Below are 18,648 nucleotides of genomic sequence, written 5' to 3'. Positions count from 1 at the left end.
GCCAATGAAAAAGGATACATAATTGTAATGCCTCTGCATTTTTATGCATGGCCCCGGGTTAAAACAAGGTGTGTTTTACATGGTGGGATGGGTGAAGGATGCAGGGGAACGTGGCGGCGCTCACCACTGGCTGATGCGCTCCTCCAGCTCCGTGAGCATGCTGCTGTGAATGCTGTACACCTTGGGGAGCACGCCCAGGATCTCCCCCAGCCTCTGCTGCTCTATCACCGGCTCTCCCTCCTCGCCCACCGCCGCCTCCGCCACCCTCCTGAAGTCCTGCACACGGAAATGAGTAAGAAGGGGGGGGGGGGGAATAATAAGAAGAAGCAGCTATGTAAAGGCGCCAGGGAAAAGAGAGCTAGACAAAGATCAAAAGATATTTAAGAGATTGGATGTGTGGCTCCTGTAAAGAGACAGAAGAGAGCAGAGAGAAACAGTAACCGCTGATGAAGAAAGACCCAAACATGGCCGTTAGAAAATGTGCAGAGGAACGGGCAATATTCAGCCGGAGAACAAAAAAGAAGGGAAGGAAGGGAGGAAGGTCAGATGTCCCTAAACATCCTTCCTGCCACCGACCCTCTCGAATCCACATGACCTCGATCACCACCCCACCCACACCCCCACATGTACACATACAAACACACACCCAGCCTCTGTCCAAGCATTCAGGAAGGGAGGCATTGCCTGCAAATGAGTTACACACCAGGTGTGGTTGCATAACAACCTTGGTACACTGAAGACTCTCACTCCCTCTCTGTTGCCTGGCCCGAGCGTTCATTTACCCATCGACACAGTGCCCAGAATGCAGCCCGACGTAGATGATTTCAAGGCAATTGAAAACTCAAGGGATCACATTCAATACTTAAATAATACCAAGCTGAATGGTATTTAATAGCTGCAGTGGTAGTGAACGTAAGGGCAAACACAAAAGGAGTTATAGAGTTTGCCTTGGAGAGTAAAAAATCTGTTCGGAAGGTTATTTATTGTCCCGGTTAATGGAGAGAACAACCTCACACAGAATGGCGTCTTTTTTCATCAGGACCTGTTCAAAGAGGTGACCTGGTAGTGCGTAGCGGCGGGTCTCTGAGGAGCCAAGTGGCTAGTCTCTGTGGGGCCGAGCTGTCAGACTGAACTACACTGCATATAACATGAAGCCATAATGTGTCTGCCATGGAAACTGTCTTGGGCCCGTGCGCGACGAGAAAACGTGGCCGAAAAACCAACTGAGACTTGCCAGTCCCAGGAGACACCGGCGGTGACATTGTGCTCCATCAGAGCCTGGCGGTTCATCATGAGCCGGTCGATGGTGCCCAGAGTTAGCATTCATCACTTCTGCAGGAGAAACACAGATGCTAACCTGTCGTGCTCTTGCAGGGCCCCGACAGGTTACACGCAAACACAGACACATACCCACACACCACACACGTACAGAAAAGCTTCTATGAGTGACAGCAACTAGCCTGTACAACTCACTGTATTTTACTGCTAAAGCAGGTCAGCTATCCTCTATGTCTAACAGTATTTTACTGCTTAAGCAGATCAGCTACCTGCATTACACAGCTAGCCTCTAAGTGTAACAGGTGTAGATGCTAAAGCCGGTCAGCTAGCCTCTGTATTCAAAAGTGTTTTACTGCTAAAGTAGGTCAACGAGTTACATTACACAGCCAGCCTCAATGTGTAACAGGTTACTCTGGTAATGCAAAGTCAACTGTACTTAATGTGTAACATTATTGTGCAGCATTAATTTACCTCGGTTGAAGGATCTAGAGTTCAAGGCGTGGGGCTAAGACAGTTGTATTGATACTCTTAGGCCTACTGGGAAACCCCGGCAGAAAAGCAGAGCTGCTTCCCCATTCTTTTGTGGACACATTCTGGAAATTCTTTGTATTTTGTTATTCCTTATCAAACAATGGAACAATAGGCTATGTGTTTTCTCCCTCCCAACAGTCCCAGTATGCGCTCTAATCTGCATGCATGTGTGTGTGTGTGTGTGTGTTTGCGCGTGTCTATGTGTGTGTGTGTGTGTGTGTGCGTGCGTGTGTGGGGGAGTGTGGTTCCTCAATGAAATTGGTAATAACTGTGTGTCGTTCGTGTCAGAGTCTATGTATCAGTGACCGATATGTAAAGGAATCACTTGCACCATTAATAATAATAGTGCGACGCGAGCAAATGCTTTTGCATAATGCATGGTTCAACATATTAGATGTATGCATTATGCAACAGTCTGATGAATAATGTCACCCTTTAGGTCTTAATAGAGCCGCACCACTTTTAGCTGACGATATCAAAGGTTACCTTGACTTTCGTCAAAGTCAATAGGAAATGTCGAGTGTGGATTTCCCAAAACATAAGAAAACTCAAATACAAACAAATGATTCTCTAGCTCATTCTAAGTGACATCATCTGATTGTGTTATGTACGTTCCTCTGCTCCCCTTCCACGCACTATATATCTTTCTATTTTTTCAAGTTGATTATAATAGAAAGACCATCTAGAGGAGGAGTGATTTATACTGTTTGCATTAGGCAGCTGTTTAATAGCTGCAAATTACATGAAGTTGTGGTTTCTGTTTTACCCGATGCTCATAAATCACAATCGCAGCGTAAAGTAATTCAGGTTATGACCTTCTTCAAGGGTATATGGTACTAGCTGAGCGATGGGTCACTCTCTCTCTGAACACTAGCTGTCTGATGAACAGAGGCCATGTACTCATGCACAAACTGCCTCACCCACATTCATGCACACACGCACAGGAACACACGACAAAATGACAATCCAGTTTGATCAAAATGTAATCTCTACTGAGGTGCTATATTCTCAATCATAATGTTATTTTTCTGTCTTGAAGCAGCTGCCATGAAATCCATCTCTCTGTCTAGCGCTCTACAGGCTCTGAGATCTGGAAGCTCATTTTGACAGCCAGTAAATGAAAAACGATAGAAGCAGATGACAGCAGGCTGCATGTGACGCATGGCACTGGCTGCCCCATCCTAACCCCGGCTCGACTCCCTCTGCTGTTCCACGGCGCTCCGGCAATGTTGTGTACAATTATCTCCATCGCCTCTACCACCTGACTTGTCTATTCCATGACCGGCTTCCTCCCGATGAGCCAAGTGTACTCTCTGTCCCAGCATGCTCCTAACTGTGACCTCTTGGTGCCAAGTAGGGGCGGCGATGATGTGTGTGTGTGTGTGTGGAGATGAGCGGGTTGACAGCATTAGTGTGTGAGTGAGTGTGTGTGTGTGTGTGTGTGTGTGTGTGTGTGTGTGTGTGTGTGTGTGTGTGTGTGTGTGTGTGTGTGTGTGTGTGTGTGCGCGTGTGTGTGCGTGTGTGTGTGTGTGTGTGTGTGTGTGTGGGGTATGTGCGTGTACGTGTGTGTGTGTGTGTGTGTGTGTGTGTGTGTGTGTGTGTGTGTGTGTGTGTGTGTGTGTGTGTGTGTGTGTGTGTGTGTGTGTGTGTGTGTGTGTGTGTGTGTGCTTGAGGACGGTCAGAAGCGCAAGCTCCAACAACAGGACCCAGACCTGAGAGGGACTCTGTCTCGTCCCCAGCACCAGCGGGGACTACCTATGAGCGTCTGCGTGTCAATGTTGTCAAGACCAGGAAGCGGGCCTGTTGGCTGCAACAACACTGATAAACCAGAACACAGAACGCAGCCTTAGAGCTGAGGAGGGGGCGGGGGCGGCGGCAGGGGAACAAGGAGGCTACGGAGACCCGGGAACAGACATAAGGGGGGGGGAGAGGGGGAGGTTAGGATTGGCCTGGTTCGATGTAATGGTTATGGTTTGCTTACCTCCTGAAGACGCTTCAGGGCGTTGACATGTCTGGAAGAGAAGCAGAGAGGATAATGAGACGTGTAACAATGTCAGTGTCAGGTGCAGCAGATCACTGTTTACCAAACGGGTGAGTAGCTAAGTGACAAATGACTCGTAACAGCAGCACTGAAACTCAATAGCCCATCAGAGAGTGTGATGTCATTGTGGCCGTCAGCTTCTATACGTACTGCACAGTGAATTAGCATCAACATTGCTTGTGTTTAAATAGGCAGAGATCAAACGTACAAAGTGCTATATCAAAAGCAAAAAAGGTGGCAAAGGATTCTTAAACTTCAGTGGGCGATGCTGTCTGGGTATAATTCATGCCAAGAAGGCGCAGCACATTAGCAAGCTACTCACAGTCGCTCAGATTCTACCAGCTCTTTGGCAACGTAGAAGGCCCGGGATCTCCCATCAATCTGTATGACAGGGAGGAAAGCAGAGCGAGATGAATAGACGTGGCTCGTGTGAAAGACTCTCAGAAGGCCACTTATTCCTCTCGAACATTAAGAGCAACAGCAGCGCGGTCAGGCAAAGGGAGGGGGGTGGGGAAAAAGGAGAAAATAAGAAAATTCACTTTATATTTTATTCATACTGTCAGAATAAGACTGATTATTTCATTAGCTGTACAGGCTAGCCTTGGTGTGAAAGTGTTCTCAAATACAGGACCTTTAAGTGTAGATGCATTATGGATGAGAATCTGTCGGCTGGTGACACTGCACTGATTTAGAGGCTAATCACGGCCTTTAAACACTCCAGCCAAAACATTACTTTGAGGCCATTTAGGGTGTTTCCCCACAACACATATGATTCAAATGTTATTTCTTCCTTCTGTCTGAGGATGTGAGGAATGCCAAATTTATTCCAGATTGGTCATTATGTCCTCAAATTAGACATTTCTCTCAATGAAAAGAGTTTTTTTCTGACTAATTAGACATTCTCTCTACGTCAATACACACGTATACACTCACACATACAGATAAAAACACACAAACAGACAAAAACATATGCACACACACACACAAAAGCACTCTTTTGTCCATTGTTTTAAAGTCATCCTCTCCTCTTACCTTTTGCTCTTCTATATATTTTTGTCTACCTTGTGATTTCTACCTATTTGAATTATACTCTGGAAAGAGAAGAGGACCAGGAAGTGTATTGTGGCGTGATGGCGGCCAGGGGCAGACATTGTTGTGGCACAGTGAAGGGTGGGGTCCACTCCTGGGCCACTGTAAAATGTCTGCCTGCGTGCCTAAATAGTCTGCCAATGTGAGGAGGCTGCATCTATTTTAAGATATACATCCTTACATGTATCACAAACAGCACCTAATCAACAGCCTCAAAGTAGAAATAGGATAAAGTTATGGCCGATTTTTAATTCTCAAGTCATAAGAATGGACTGGATTTGAAGTCAAGATGCTTGTTCCTTTGAATCTCATTGGCCGGCTCATGTCTTACTTGTCGATCGTATCCTTGATCCATGCCACCCTCTTCCTCCTCTGACGTTCGGCCGTGGTCTTCGTCGGCGGACAGGCTAGCGGAGATAGGCCTCATGGGGAAGGGCTCTGTGTAGGCACTGCCGAGAGTGGGGCCAAAGAGTAGAAAATACATTACAGATTCATTAAAAACCGCTCAGGCAGCTTTGTCAGGTATAAATATTTAACACTAGAGAGTAGAGAATATGGCACGCGAGCATGGAAGGGCAATGAGAGCCATGGGCACTAGGGGGTTGACAGGGGAGGCTAAAGGTAACCGTGTAGCTGGTATCGCATCGTCACGCTAACCTTTTGGAAGAAATCGAAACCCACAAAGCATACCATTTTATTATGATACGTTTGCAGAATTCTTAAAGATCGTCATTTGTCAACACAGGAAGAATCCACTTGTTTACAACATGTTGGACGATAAGATCTACATAGTCTATAGGTTTGCCCAGGCGTAGCATCATCTTATGAAGCGTGCGTTCACCACACTACCCTGCTCTTCAGTACACACGTATGTGGCCGTGGGTCATTTTTCATTAACCACAATTTGTCCAGGAAAAGGATTATTATGAATACTTGGTACCGTATCTGACCCAAAAATCGGATTTAATACTATTTATGTGTGTAGCTGTGTTCTTTATAATCTCCTTATGACCGTGGATCAACATTCAACATTTGAAGAGGAAAATCCTCCGTGTATTGCTGTTGAATTCGGCAAAACAGACTTAACACGTTTTCTTAAATGCCGTGAAAGAAGTTTAATATTGGTGGGTTGAACGGCCCCCTGGTGGGAGGCGACCGCACTGGGCTATTAGGCGGCGCTCTACACCCAAAGGTTAACGCAGCTCCCTGCTGAACCTAATCTTCCCTCAGACACTGTCAACCTTAATGAAGCGCAGCTACCTCTCTCCCCCACTCTCTCTCTCTCTCTCCCCCTCTCACGCTCTCTCTCCCTCGCTCTCATTCCCCCCACTCTCTCTTTTATCTATCTTGTTCTCTCTTTTTCCTTCTCCCTCTCTGTAGCTCTGTCTATCTCCCTCTCCCTCTCTTACAAACACACACGCACACACACACACACACACACACACACGCACGCACGCACGCACACACACACACACACACACACACACACACACACACACACACACACACACACACACACACACACACACACACACACACACACACACTCTGGCCAATGCTCTGAGGGAGGCACCCAGAGCACATTACTCATAGTTGTCTATTGCCCCCAGAGAGAGCAGGTCATCTTGGCTCGGACTGGGAGGGCCAGTAGAGTAGGCTGGTTTAAACTGGGGATAGAGTAATCGGATTTCAGAACTGTATCGCACCGTCGCTTTATTAGCGCTGTCTGGAATATCGAGCCCTGCGTTTATTTATCTGGCTGCTTATCCATTAACAAAACTAGTTTGTCTGCGTTAGCCTTGAGTAATTTGACACTGAGATATTACTTTGGAATTGCTATTGAGTTTTGGGTTTCAATAAATTATTCCTATTATTTGTCAATCTTGAAGAGATGCACTGCACTGGGTTTGAACAATGTAGTTAGCTGCAATAGAATATTGTGCTATGCTATTAAATAATTTCAATAAAATATGCAGGCTGATTCAGACGAGCATAACAACAATTCTAATTATCGCAAACTATTCTCACAACATTACGTTTTAGCTCATTATATTTGAGGAACGTGTAAACTTCTTACATTTCACTAAAAGTGGCATTAATAATTAACACACTTTCAGGTTCCACTTATTCTTGGAACCTGCAATTGGCCACCTCAAGAAGCGTATTACAACAAGAGTATCTGGTACTGGATGACAACCTGAGCTAATAGCCAGCGCTGCGGAGATAACAATACATTTCATGAGAGGCACTAAGTGGCATCTGGGTCTTTTATTGTTCAACCTGCCAAATCTCCATTTGCAATCTATCTTATTTATTTACAAAAACAATGTGTCAGGTTATTTTCTTGCTCCAGTGCTTTACCTAGAACGTGCCATTTGTAAAGTTCCAAATATGAGCACAGTTTGAGGCACTTCAACAAGACCATTCCGAAAACAACATTCTGGCAGCCGGTGGTAATGTCCTAAGTTAAATCGCCTAATGTCCTTCATAGCACCAAGTTAAATCTAGTGTGTCACATTCCCAGACAGGTGCAATGAGTCCGATACCACGCATATGCTGTGTGTTTCCCTGCCAATTCCATTACGCTTGTCATATCCAATTTAACTGAGCTAAACATTGAGTATAAAATGATATATTTGGCATCTCGTCTTGTAATGATCCTATCCTCGGAGATAAGAAGAGCTGTGGAGCTTCATTAGCCTGGTCTGCCTCCTCTGAAGACTATGGTACCAGTTGGCGTGTGTGTCATCGTAGGAGTTGGTATTTCTGCTCACACCATCAATGTGGTGGTGGTTGTCCTGTAGGTAGCCGTTCTACTGCTTATACTATGATGGTATGCTTTGAATACGAACTTGACAATTCCCACAAGGGGCTAGACAGAAATCAACGACTGCTCCCCTTTTTTTCTTTCCGATAAAGGCAGCAACACCGGCCACTTGTCTCAGCCATGACCTTTTGTCCCGATCTCCATGTCAGGTTTCACCTTAGCTCCACCGCTTCCATCTGGAGACTTCCTACTGAATTGCAGTGGTAACTCCCCACACCCCCACCCCCCCTCATATGTCCCCACCTTTCCCCCTTCCCACACCCCTTGTCCAGCATTTCCTGTAAACAGGGCGTTGCGACGGCGCCCTCCTGGTAGGTCTGCAGGGCCTGACTGTCTATCTCTCTCTCTCTCTCTCTCTCTCTCTCTCTCTCTCTCTCTCTCTCTCTCTCTCTCTCTCTCTCTCTCTCTCTCTCTCTCTCTCTCTCTCTCCTGCTCTCTCTCTCTCTCTCTCTCTCCCCCCCCCTCTCTCTCTCCTCTCTCTCTCCCTCTCTCTCCTGCTCTCTCTCTCTCTCTCTCTCTCTCTCAGTCTCTCGCTCTCTCTCTCTCTCTCTCTCTCTCTCTCTCTCTCTCTCTCTCTCTCTCTCTCTCTCTCTCTCTCTCTCTCTCCCTCTCTCTCTCTCCTCTCTCTTCTCTCTCTCTCTCTCTCTCTCTCTCTCTCTCTCTCTCTCTCTCTCTCTCTCTCTCTCTCTCTCTCTCTCTCTCTCTCTCTCTCTCTCACACTTGGTTCCTTGGAGTCAAAGCAGCAGCTGTGCAATCACTGCACCGAGGAGCCCCTGAGCAGAATCCTCCAAGAGCCAGCATTTTTCCTGTGTTTAGTTCAGCTCACACACATCCGCACACGCAAAGATGCGCACACACACACACACACACACACACACACACACACACACACACACACACACACACACACACACACACACACACACACAGACACACACACACACACACACACACACCACATAACGCCATCCTGCACCTACCCACACCCAGCACCTCATTGTAAGTCTGCACACTTTGTCATTTTGTATCGGTTAGAGCCTTTCTAGGTCAGATGGAGATATATGTCTTTAAAGCGATCCTAATGCACAATGCTATGTTGTTATGGTTTATGTTTCCCGTTTGTTTTCTGGCCGTGGCTAGTCCTCCTGAGCTGGGCCGTGACACTGGATGGGGAAGCTTCTAGGCTGGACGCTTCCTCCCCTGGGGTGACCTGGCAATGACCTGAGTCAGCCTGCTGGCATGGGGCCGGCCGAGCCACGGGCACACCCTGGCAAGCACCTCACCGCCCGCTGCACAGAGCCACCACCCAGTACTTAAGATGGCTGGTCCAAGGGTGCGCTAACATAACACAAGCCGCAGGAGCGGCTGCTAAATGGCTTATTGGGCTGGACCTGTTGAGAAGGGTCATCGAGCACTACAGCCGTTAACACCACTATTGTGTTGGTGTATCAAGAGACACAACGGCCTTAGTCCCCTAGCGGCCATTTTGGATCTCAATGCTAGCTCGGTGGGGAAACTGAAGTCAGAAAGAAACATTTACTTCCAATGAGACAATGCCCCCAATGGCATTATCAACAACATTAATCTATTAATCTCATGAGGCTGCCAGACAGGAGGATAACTGCTGACAACTACATCCTCTACTGGGTAGCCATGTTTGATAAAGCAGTGCTGAATTATGGCACAGGCACGAATGCCCAGGCACACACGTGCACTTATAGACTGACAGACACACACACACAGAGACACAGATTCTGAATCATTAGCAATGTCACAGCTGGCCTGGGATGAATAATCACTCTTTGTTGTCTCGGTAGCCTTAGATGGCTTGGTAATGAGGACCCCTCTTCGCTAGTGTGAAAACCTTTTTTTGAAGTCGGGTTTGAAAGCTGGTATACATTAATCACACCAGGGGAAAACAAACCACGCATGGAGCAGCTTTTTTAACCCTTCTTTTGCATTCATTTCTATAAATGTTAGCCTTTTGTGTGCCTTGGCGTGTGGTATAGTGTGGTAACCACGGTAACCACAACCACGACAACAATCTACTTTTACTGGATAGTCTGTCCAGGGAGTGGAGTTGACAGTTAAATGTGTTTTTAATAAGTCACTGACAACATCAATAGCTCAACCCCTGTGCACACACTGGCACAAACAAACACACACACACACACACACACACACACACACACACACACACACACACACACACACACACACACACACACACACACACACACTCACACTTGTTTAATGGTTATGTATGCACAAGCACATACCCCTGGCACAACTGCAGGTATGTGCAGTTGGATGCACTGACGCATACTAGAAAAATACACACACACACTGGCACACACATACATACACACACACACACACACACACACACACACACATACATACATACATACATATACACACATACACATACACAAATACACAGACACACACAAACATTCAAACAAACCCACAAATCCATATATTAACGTATTTACACACACACACACACACACACACACACACACACACACACACACAGACACCCCCCCCCCACACACACACACACACACACACACACACACACACACACACACACACACACACACACACACACAAACATATAGAGGAAGAAAGAAACACAAGGCGCAAAGGGTTGTCCTCGGCAACAGAGGCGTCTCCAGGGGGAATGCGGAGAGGCCAAGTGACAGATAGGCTCTCTGGTTGGTCGTATCGGTCTGAGGCCCCGGCCACACCGCGGCCAGATCAATAACGTCATGGGGGAGAAGGGCCACCTTCATGAAGGCACCATTGTGTTGGAAATGGAACAGTATCAAATGGGGCTGATGTGTTAGTTTAGAAGACACACACGGGACCATCAATGGGACCATCAATGGGACCATCAATGTGAAGCGGTGCCTCTGGATGAACCCTGCATGAAGCTGGACAATGCATACAAAACACAGTGTTTTATAGTCCTAAAACAGGGCGCTATAGGCCTCTTTTTCATCATGAAAAAATAAGTACACAATATTCCGCAGATGATAACTTTCCGACTATTATTTTGGATTAGTTGCTGAAAACCGCTACAAGATATATTAAATAAATGAGGCATCGTTGTCCGAATTCGTCTTTTACCAGTGCTTTGTCGGTTGGTGTTCACAAAGTGGTCATCAATCGCACCAGTTTTATTAAGACTCTGGGCAAAGCTGTGACCCTCGTGGCTGGAATAGAGACAAAGTCAGGGGTAATCTGGTGCCCCTCCGACTGCAGTAATTCCTCACTCTATTACACACACTGCTGTAAACCTAGAGCACCTCCAGGGAGAGGAAGGAGCACTCTGGAGAGGAACACTTTAATAAGAGCCTTCCCAAACTTAACCAAGTGTCACGTACAGGAGCGCAATTACAAACACTCACACACACAGAAACACACACACACACACACACACACACACACACACACACGCACACACACACACACACACACACACACACACACACACACACACACACACACACACACACACACACACACAGACATACACACAAAAGCACACTTATACAAATGTACACATACACTCACACATACACAAATACAAACACACACACACACATACATAAACACACACAAACACACACAGACACATATACACAACACACTCACACACAGACACACACCCACACACACAGACACACACAAACGACACACATATACAAAACACACACACACAAACACACACATTTTCAGACACACACACACACACACATACATACACACACACACACACACACACACATACACACAAGCGCACACATAAACACATGTGAAAACACCCATGCAGGCAAGCACATACACAAACATACACAGACACACACAAAATTATGCTCAAGCACCCATGCATAAAGACTAACAAACACAGACCTATGCACACAAACAGGCACAAGGTACCCATGCATGCGCACACACACCGAAACATAGAACAGCACCACCACCATCCCTAGTCCACCATACCACCATAATATACTGTTCTCTATCTTTTTTTAAAAACCTTTTCCACCCACCCCTTATCTTATTGTCTATACCAACCAATCATAATCATATCATTATCTCACTTCCTCTTCCACCAAGTCCTTTCACCCTGGCCTTTTGTCCATTTTAATTGCACCTTATAATTACTTCGATTAAAAATGAACTCTGTGGGCATTTTAGTTTTACTACGAGGCTTTCCCACTCTCAGAGATGTGATATCCACGTCATGGTGTGCAGCGGCACCAGATGTGACCTCCAACTCTTCTAAATGAGAAACAGGAGTAAGCTCTCCCACAAGCTTTGTCCATCTTCCCGAAGCCAGCGGTGCCTGGCACACCAGGCTGCTCGTCTCTCACTGAAGACCATACTAGAGGAGATCCCATTCAGTCCATTAAATACTGTATAGGGTTTGCCTATATAAGATAAGAGAAGGGAGCTCCCCTAATATGTCACCTCTCTAATAAGAAGGTCCTTCAATAGAAAGTATTCCCACACATCCTGACAAACATTAAAGGCAATCATGCACTGGATCTGATTGCAAAAGCCTTTCCTAGAAAATGAAATTCAAACTGTTCAGACCCCATTTTAAAACCCAACAACCAAACCGGGATGATACAAGGAACATTTTACCTCCACAGATGTGTCTTAAAAGGAGTTTGGATGAATAGTTGACCTACCTTTCAGTCTCGTCTTGAGGGACGTGAGGTGTGCTGTCAATGCCAGGGAAGCTGTTCATATCCACATAGCCGTCATTCTCATTGCTGGGCATGGTCGCGCGGTTTGGGTCCTCAAAGAACTCGGTGACGGTGAACGATCGGATGGGTCTGCCCGGGATCTGGATGTTTTCATAGTCGGAGCTCATGGCAGGGATGTTCTCGTAGTCCGAGGTGTCCGCGCTGGGAAAGGAGATGGAGCGCGGCTTGGTCAGAGGAAGGGGCATGAGGGGCCGCCGAGAGCGCTCCTCAAAGGACTCCACCCGTGAGACGCCGCGGCCGAAGGGGTCCCCTTTCCTCTTCTGGCGATCGCTGTAGAGGATCAGGGTAGAGGGTAGGTCTGAACGCAGCTGGGGCTTCAGAAGACCAGTCTGGAGCTGAGGGGAACTACCGGTGCTTCTGCGGTCCAGCTCGATGACTCTCGCTGGGCCGTGGTGACTTGATTCCGAGGAAGAACGCGAAGAGCGCACGCTGCCATCAATGAACCCCTTCGACTCCGTCTTCCTCCTAAACTTGAGGGCCAGGAAGCGCTTGAAGGAAGACTTCTTCTTCTTTGGCATGTCTGTGGTGTCGTGCTGAATCAGAAGGGAGGGTGAACTCTTTGTGACGGGTCTCTTGGCGATGTGCACCAACTCAAAGGGTGGGGGGATGTCAACCATGGACGTTGGGGTGGAGACCCCACTGGACGACTGATGGCTACGCTGAGAGAAGCTCCCAGAAGAAGTTATCATACATGGGAGGGACATGGTTTCATCCATACTCTTCATTCTTCCGCCGTCCTTTATGGTTTGGTCAATGTCTGTGGGGGAACCCAGAGACATTTGTGAGAGTTCTGCAGAACGGGAGTATAACAGGAAGCGCCGAGGTTTCAGGGATGGGATGAGGCGGTTTACTTCTTGGTGTTCCGGGAGATGATTGAGAGGTTCACCATTTACATCCAAGGCGACGGTGCAGTAGTCATTAGTCTGATATTCTGGTCCCGTCTCCTCCGGAACCGTCTCAGGAACAAAACTAGAAACCTTTCCAGAGTAGGACCGGGATCGCGTTACAATGGTTTTGCGATCCAGTGATATGAAATTCTCTCCATCTGAGTCAAAGCCAGCCTCTTCATATATGTGCTCGTCACTATCTGACTCTGTATCATCATCATAAGGCACTATGTGGCAATCGAGTTCTTCTATGTCTTCTTCAAAGGCCTCAGTGGTGTGGGCAAAGACCACTCTGTTGGCGAGCTCAGGGGTCCTGCCCAGCTCTAGATCCACTGGCACTGTGATGTTGCACAACCTGAGACGCGGCTGGCAGCTGTTTCTCTGCTCTCTCTTAGCTGTCCTTTCCTTCACACTCTTTCCTTTAATGGGTTTCATATCCCTGTCGTCTTCTTCGTCGTCATCACCGATCTCCACATAATCCTCTGAGGAGACGCACTCCAACTGCTGGGAATCATCAACCTCGGGGCAAAGTGAATCCTCAATGTCTGCATACTCATCAACCGACTCAGTGTCTTTTGCATTATCACTGTCTTGGCTGATCACTGGCTGCTCTCCATCACCCTTTACTTCTTCATCCCCTGGTGCCTTTGGGTCCTCTGACTCTTCCACATCCACATCCGACAACACATGGGGGAGGTGGTCTTGGTTAGAATCACCGGCAACAGTCTCCAGTGGATCTGGTGTTTCATCATCTATGTCATCTTCACCCCAATCAGGGTCAGCAATGCTGTACAGGTCATCTGGCAATGCTTCAATGACCGCATAAGGCCCAAACATGTCTTCAGTGCTGGCGGTAAAACGGAACCGCCCGGAGGGGTCCTTAGTGGCTCGCTCTGGTTGCCAATCGATTGCCTCAGTGAGGTCACATGATTCACACGTGTCACTGCCGTCATCTGTGGGGCCAGTAAGGTCATAAGGGGTCTCCTCACAATCTGTGGGGCCAGTAAGGTCATAAGGGGTCTCCTCACAAACTGTCGGAAGTGCGCACAAGTTGCTGCCAAATGTGAATCTTATCACCTCCCCGTCACATGAACACATATTACCATCTGTGGGTTCAGACGGTTCACATTGCAAAAGGACCCCATTGGATATTTTGTTCTTGTCAACAAGTCCATGGTCCTTGTCTTTGATACAGTCTTCTCCTATATTTTCATGCTGGATTTCACTGGGCCCCAAAAGCATTTCAGTAGGTTCAGTAGTAGCATCTTTATCCTCCTCCTCCCCAGAAACATCTGTTTCAAGATCTGTTTCAGTTTTTGCAGAAGACAGTGTTGACGTTCGGTCGTCCACTGCATTGTCAGTGGACAGCAATGTGTCATCTCGAAAGATTCCAGTTGAATTCAAGTCTTCAGCGATGTCGTTGTCAGTAGTATCACAAGCTTCATCAGCTCCTTTCAATGTGTCCAAAGAGACACCATTTTCTGTTTCAGCAGTATTGTCACTAGTTTCTATGTCCTTTTCTCTGCCCTCCCCATTATGTGTCTCCTCTGCTTTGTATCTCTCCTCTTCCTCCCGCTCCTTCACAACCGCAACACATTGACTGTCAGTCTCCCCGTCAGAGTGAGCTAGGTCTCCGTTGCTGAGGCTCGGTCGAGAACCATGGAGGTAGGAATCAGAGAGGGGCCTGGGCTTTGGAGCCACAGCAGGTTTGGAGACACTGCTGGGAGTCCGTGACCTTGACATCAGCCTGGACTGGACCTTGATGGTCAGGTGACTGCAGCTCTTAGGACGTTGGACTTGACGCGGATTCTGAAGATCTGTACAAAACAAATGAACAAGAGAAAAATAGTGTGACAAGGAATATTCCATTTTACAAAGTTGCAAAGAAGAGATGAAAAATAACATGTAGAAACAAGTATATTATTTGACAAAAAACTAAAGAAGATTTGAGCCTAGTCTTCTAATATGAGAATGAACCCTATTGTCTAAGATACCATTATCTTACATACAGCGTTCATTACATTACACTCACTGTGATGAATGATGCATGCAGGTATAACTGCTTCCCATATTGCTGGGCAGCATTGAAAGCTTTGAATAGTAACACAGCCTTTCACACTAACTGCTCCATCCTGATCTAACGCTTTAGGGTGTTTGGGAGTTTTGGCACTTGCTTTCATCACTTGCTGAAATAAAACTTAACACATATGCTTCGTAAAGGCGTTGCATTAACACTGACTATTTTAGTCCAATCAGGCGTTCCACCATGTGAGATTTGGTGACATGTTTTACATCGTTTGAAGTCAGGGGACAGATTTAAGGTTCTGCATGTGAAATATAGTCTTAACGATAGATTGAACGACACAGTTCAAGCCTGAAAAAACATCTCAGTCATTCAGGAGAGCAGGTTATGCGATTTAGTAATGTCATGAAACACACCCATACTCCACAAAGTGTATGCACCCTTGTCACTTCCTGTTATTTAGTACCTGCCCTGACGCACATCCTATTAAACCCTGTGTGCACTCTGATCTATCTGTGTATACTCACCTCTCTCTCTACCACTCGCTCTCTCTCTCTCCTCTTTTTCTTCTCTCTATCTCTCTGTCTCCCTCTCCTTTCGTTCTCCCCTCTCTCCTCTCTTTCTCCTCTTTTTCTTTCACTCTCTCTTTCTCTCATTCTAGTACTTTTTTTCTCAGTCCAGATGTCTAGACATCATTGTTTGTGTATTCTGTATTTTTTCTGTTTTTGGATACATAGATGTGCTTTGGTCAGCTATTCTGTCTGGAAGACCCTGCTAGACATGCGGGAACCCATACACTGTAACACACACACACACACACACACACACACACACACACACACACACACACACACACACACACACACACACACACACACACACACACTGTTTGTGTGTGTGTGTGTCCATGTGTGGGTGTGTGTGCGTGTGTGTATGTAGGTGGTTATTATCAGCATGACCTCCCATCACTCCTTTACTAACACAAATGGACTTCCTTCTTGTTATTCTTCACTAATTCCACACACAAACACACACACACACACACACACACACACACACACACACACACACACACACACACACACACACACACACACACACACACACACACACACACACACACACACACACTTTTTTTTCCTCCTGAAAACGTCCTTTGAGTCAAAGAACAATAAAACAGAAAACAAGAGTCCAAAAGTACCACACTGCAACAACAGGATATGAATTATGCAACAAGAATTGAATTCAAAAGAAATGTTTTAAAAACAAAGGAAGATACAGTCACTGTTCCAGACTCACAGGATATGATTTCAGAGTTGATGATAAAGAAGTATTACCCTAAAACGCCTAACATTTAATAGTTTTAGCATCGATATAACATGGGATTTTGATAATCTCAGTAGACATATGTTGCCTTAGAGAACACATTTCTTTCGTCATTCCGTTACCGGTTTTATATCATATTATGACATGTTTACCATTTGTAAAAAGTAAATGTTATTTTTTTTTTATAGATATTGTACACCGTTTACTATTAGACCTACTTCAATTATACGATGCCTTCCTGACCAACTTCCGAGAGGGTTGTTCAATAAAGGGATTTTAATCAAGTCAAGCCAATATAGATCCAACTCATTCATGTATTTAATGGCTGATTAATTTATCCAAAAATTGTCACATTGTATTCTGTGATCCAAAACGAAATTCGTATTTATACTTCATGAATGTATAGGTCTGCGGCAATTATAGTCTACCAATCGTAATGATTATTAGCCTAATTATCCATAAAAGTAATTATTCAAGGTAAATAAAATACTGTACTTTGCTGTACACTTATTGGCGGCTTTCTCCTCAAACCGCCCGCGCGCCCAGAGTTTAATCCGCCTATTGTCAAAAGCTAAAGTTAGACATCTCCGGAGTCATCGATCATTTAAAACAAACCTGCGTTCATCTTGTCACATCATCCGCTGGGCGACCCGTTACTATCCACATGTTTTCGCGCCCATTACAGGCTATACATCCAAAACCCCGTCGAAAACGAAGTTTCAACGGAAGACGTGAACGTGTTTCTGTCTATTGGGAGAATAAGTAAGTGACTTGTCGAAGTCGCATCTCCTCTGGTTCGGGCCGGCGGACTTGAGCATCACTGGAGATGAGGCAGGAGGCGCTCCTCCTTCACGCTTCCTGAACGACCACGCACACACAGACTGCTGACCAAACCCACTGAACGAATGGTAGGCTCCCACACCGAATGCATCACCACATGGAGTCCGCCGTCAGCTGAGTCAACCGTCAATAGTGCTTGTAGTGGATCTCCCTATCGAGCCCGGCTTCCCGCGCTAATTACCCACGTCTTTGACAATTTGTCGCAGTCCAAATACTCGCACTCCAAATGTATGAATGATGTATCACACGTGGATTTTCTTTCTAATAATACAGGCCTACCGCTGCCAACCCAACCAGTTCGTTCTATATCGCAAAGACAATGCTTGAAATGATAACTCCTGGCTTAATCTTGTTCTACTGGACATGTTATGTTCATTGATATTTCCCGACTATCAAGAATCGGATCACAGAAGTTCCTAAAGGCAGTTTACAAAACAGTTTCTCTCGGACCTCACGACTACTGCTATTGGCTGGGCTTCCCGCCCCTGCATCTGCTGCATGATTAAATGAAAGAAAGCCTTTAAAAACCTCTCTCCATAACAGGAAACTGCTCTCCCTGTTTCCTGCACTAGAGGGAACATTCCCTTAGCAACAGATGGACATGGTTGTCAATGTTAACCCCTTAGGTAAAGTTTTAATGAAGGTGATTGACTGGATGTGTACGAGGTGTGCATGGCTGTTGAATGTGGGGGGGGGGGTAAAAATGGGATGTGTGTGTGTGTGTGTGTGTGTGCGTGCGTGCGTGCGTGCGTGCGTGCGTGCGCGTGTGTGCGCCCGGGGTGGGGGGGCCCACAATTGAATGGAATCATCAACCAATTACACGACTCCCCCCACCCCAACTCCCACCTCTCATTTAGGGAAACCCTCTCCTTCATTTCTCCTCTGCTGTATGCACGTGAAGGTCAGACACTCAAACACACCGTAGGGACGTTGTGGCACAGTTGTACTGGAAGTCGACAAGGCAGTGGAAGGATCACCTGTGCAGCATATCACTGCAGGGCACCAGCTCCCTCGCAGAGGCA

The 18,648-nt window shown here is 46.4% G+C and overlaps 1 protein-coding gene across 2 annotated transcripts in view; it reads right to left on the bottom strand.

Annotated features, from left to right (window-relative positions):
• The window catches only part of fgd5a (FYVE, RhoGEF and PH domain containing 5a), a 38,584-nt gene extending 20,480 nt beyond the window's left edge, over positions 1–18,104 (bottom strand). Inside the window, exons 1-6 of one of the 2 annotated variants that reach the window (XM_030374415.1) lie at positions 17,402–18,104; positions 12,473–15,254; positions 5,271–5,388; positions 4,173–4,231; positions 3,791–3,821; positions 125–276 (exon numbers count right to left, since the gene is read on the bottom strand). In XM_030374415.1, coding sequence (XP_030230275.1) covers positions 125–276; positions 3,791–3,821; positions 4,173–4,231; positions 5,271–5,388; positions 12,473–15,254; positions 17,402–17,411 — 3,152 coding nt within the window. In that variant the 5' untranslated portion in view covers positions 17,412–18,104. The remainder of the gene's footprint in view (positions 1–124; positions 277–3,790; positions 3,822–4,172; positions 4,232–5,270; positions 5,389–12,472; positions 15,255–17,401) is intronic. The other variant, XM_030374414.1, reaches the window with a different exon arrangement.
• Positions 18,105–18,648: the final 544 nt, after the last annotated feature.

Source organism: Gadus morhua, chromosome 13 (genome assembly GCF_902167405.1).
Source record: "Gadus morhua chromosome 13, gadMor3.0, whole genome shotgun sequence".
Taxonomy (NCBI): domain Eukaryota; kingdom Metazoa; phylum Chordata; class Actinopteri; order Gadiformes; family Gadidae; genus Gadus; species Gadus morhua.
This window is presented reverse-complemented; position numbering and strand designations above follow the sequence as displayed.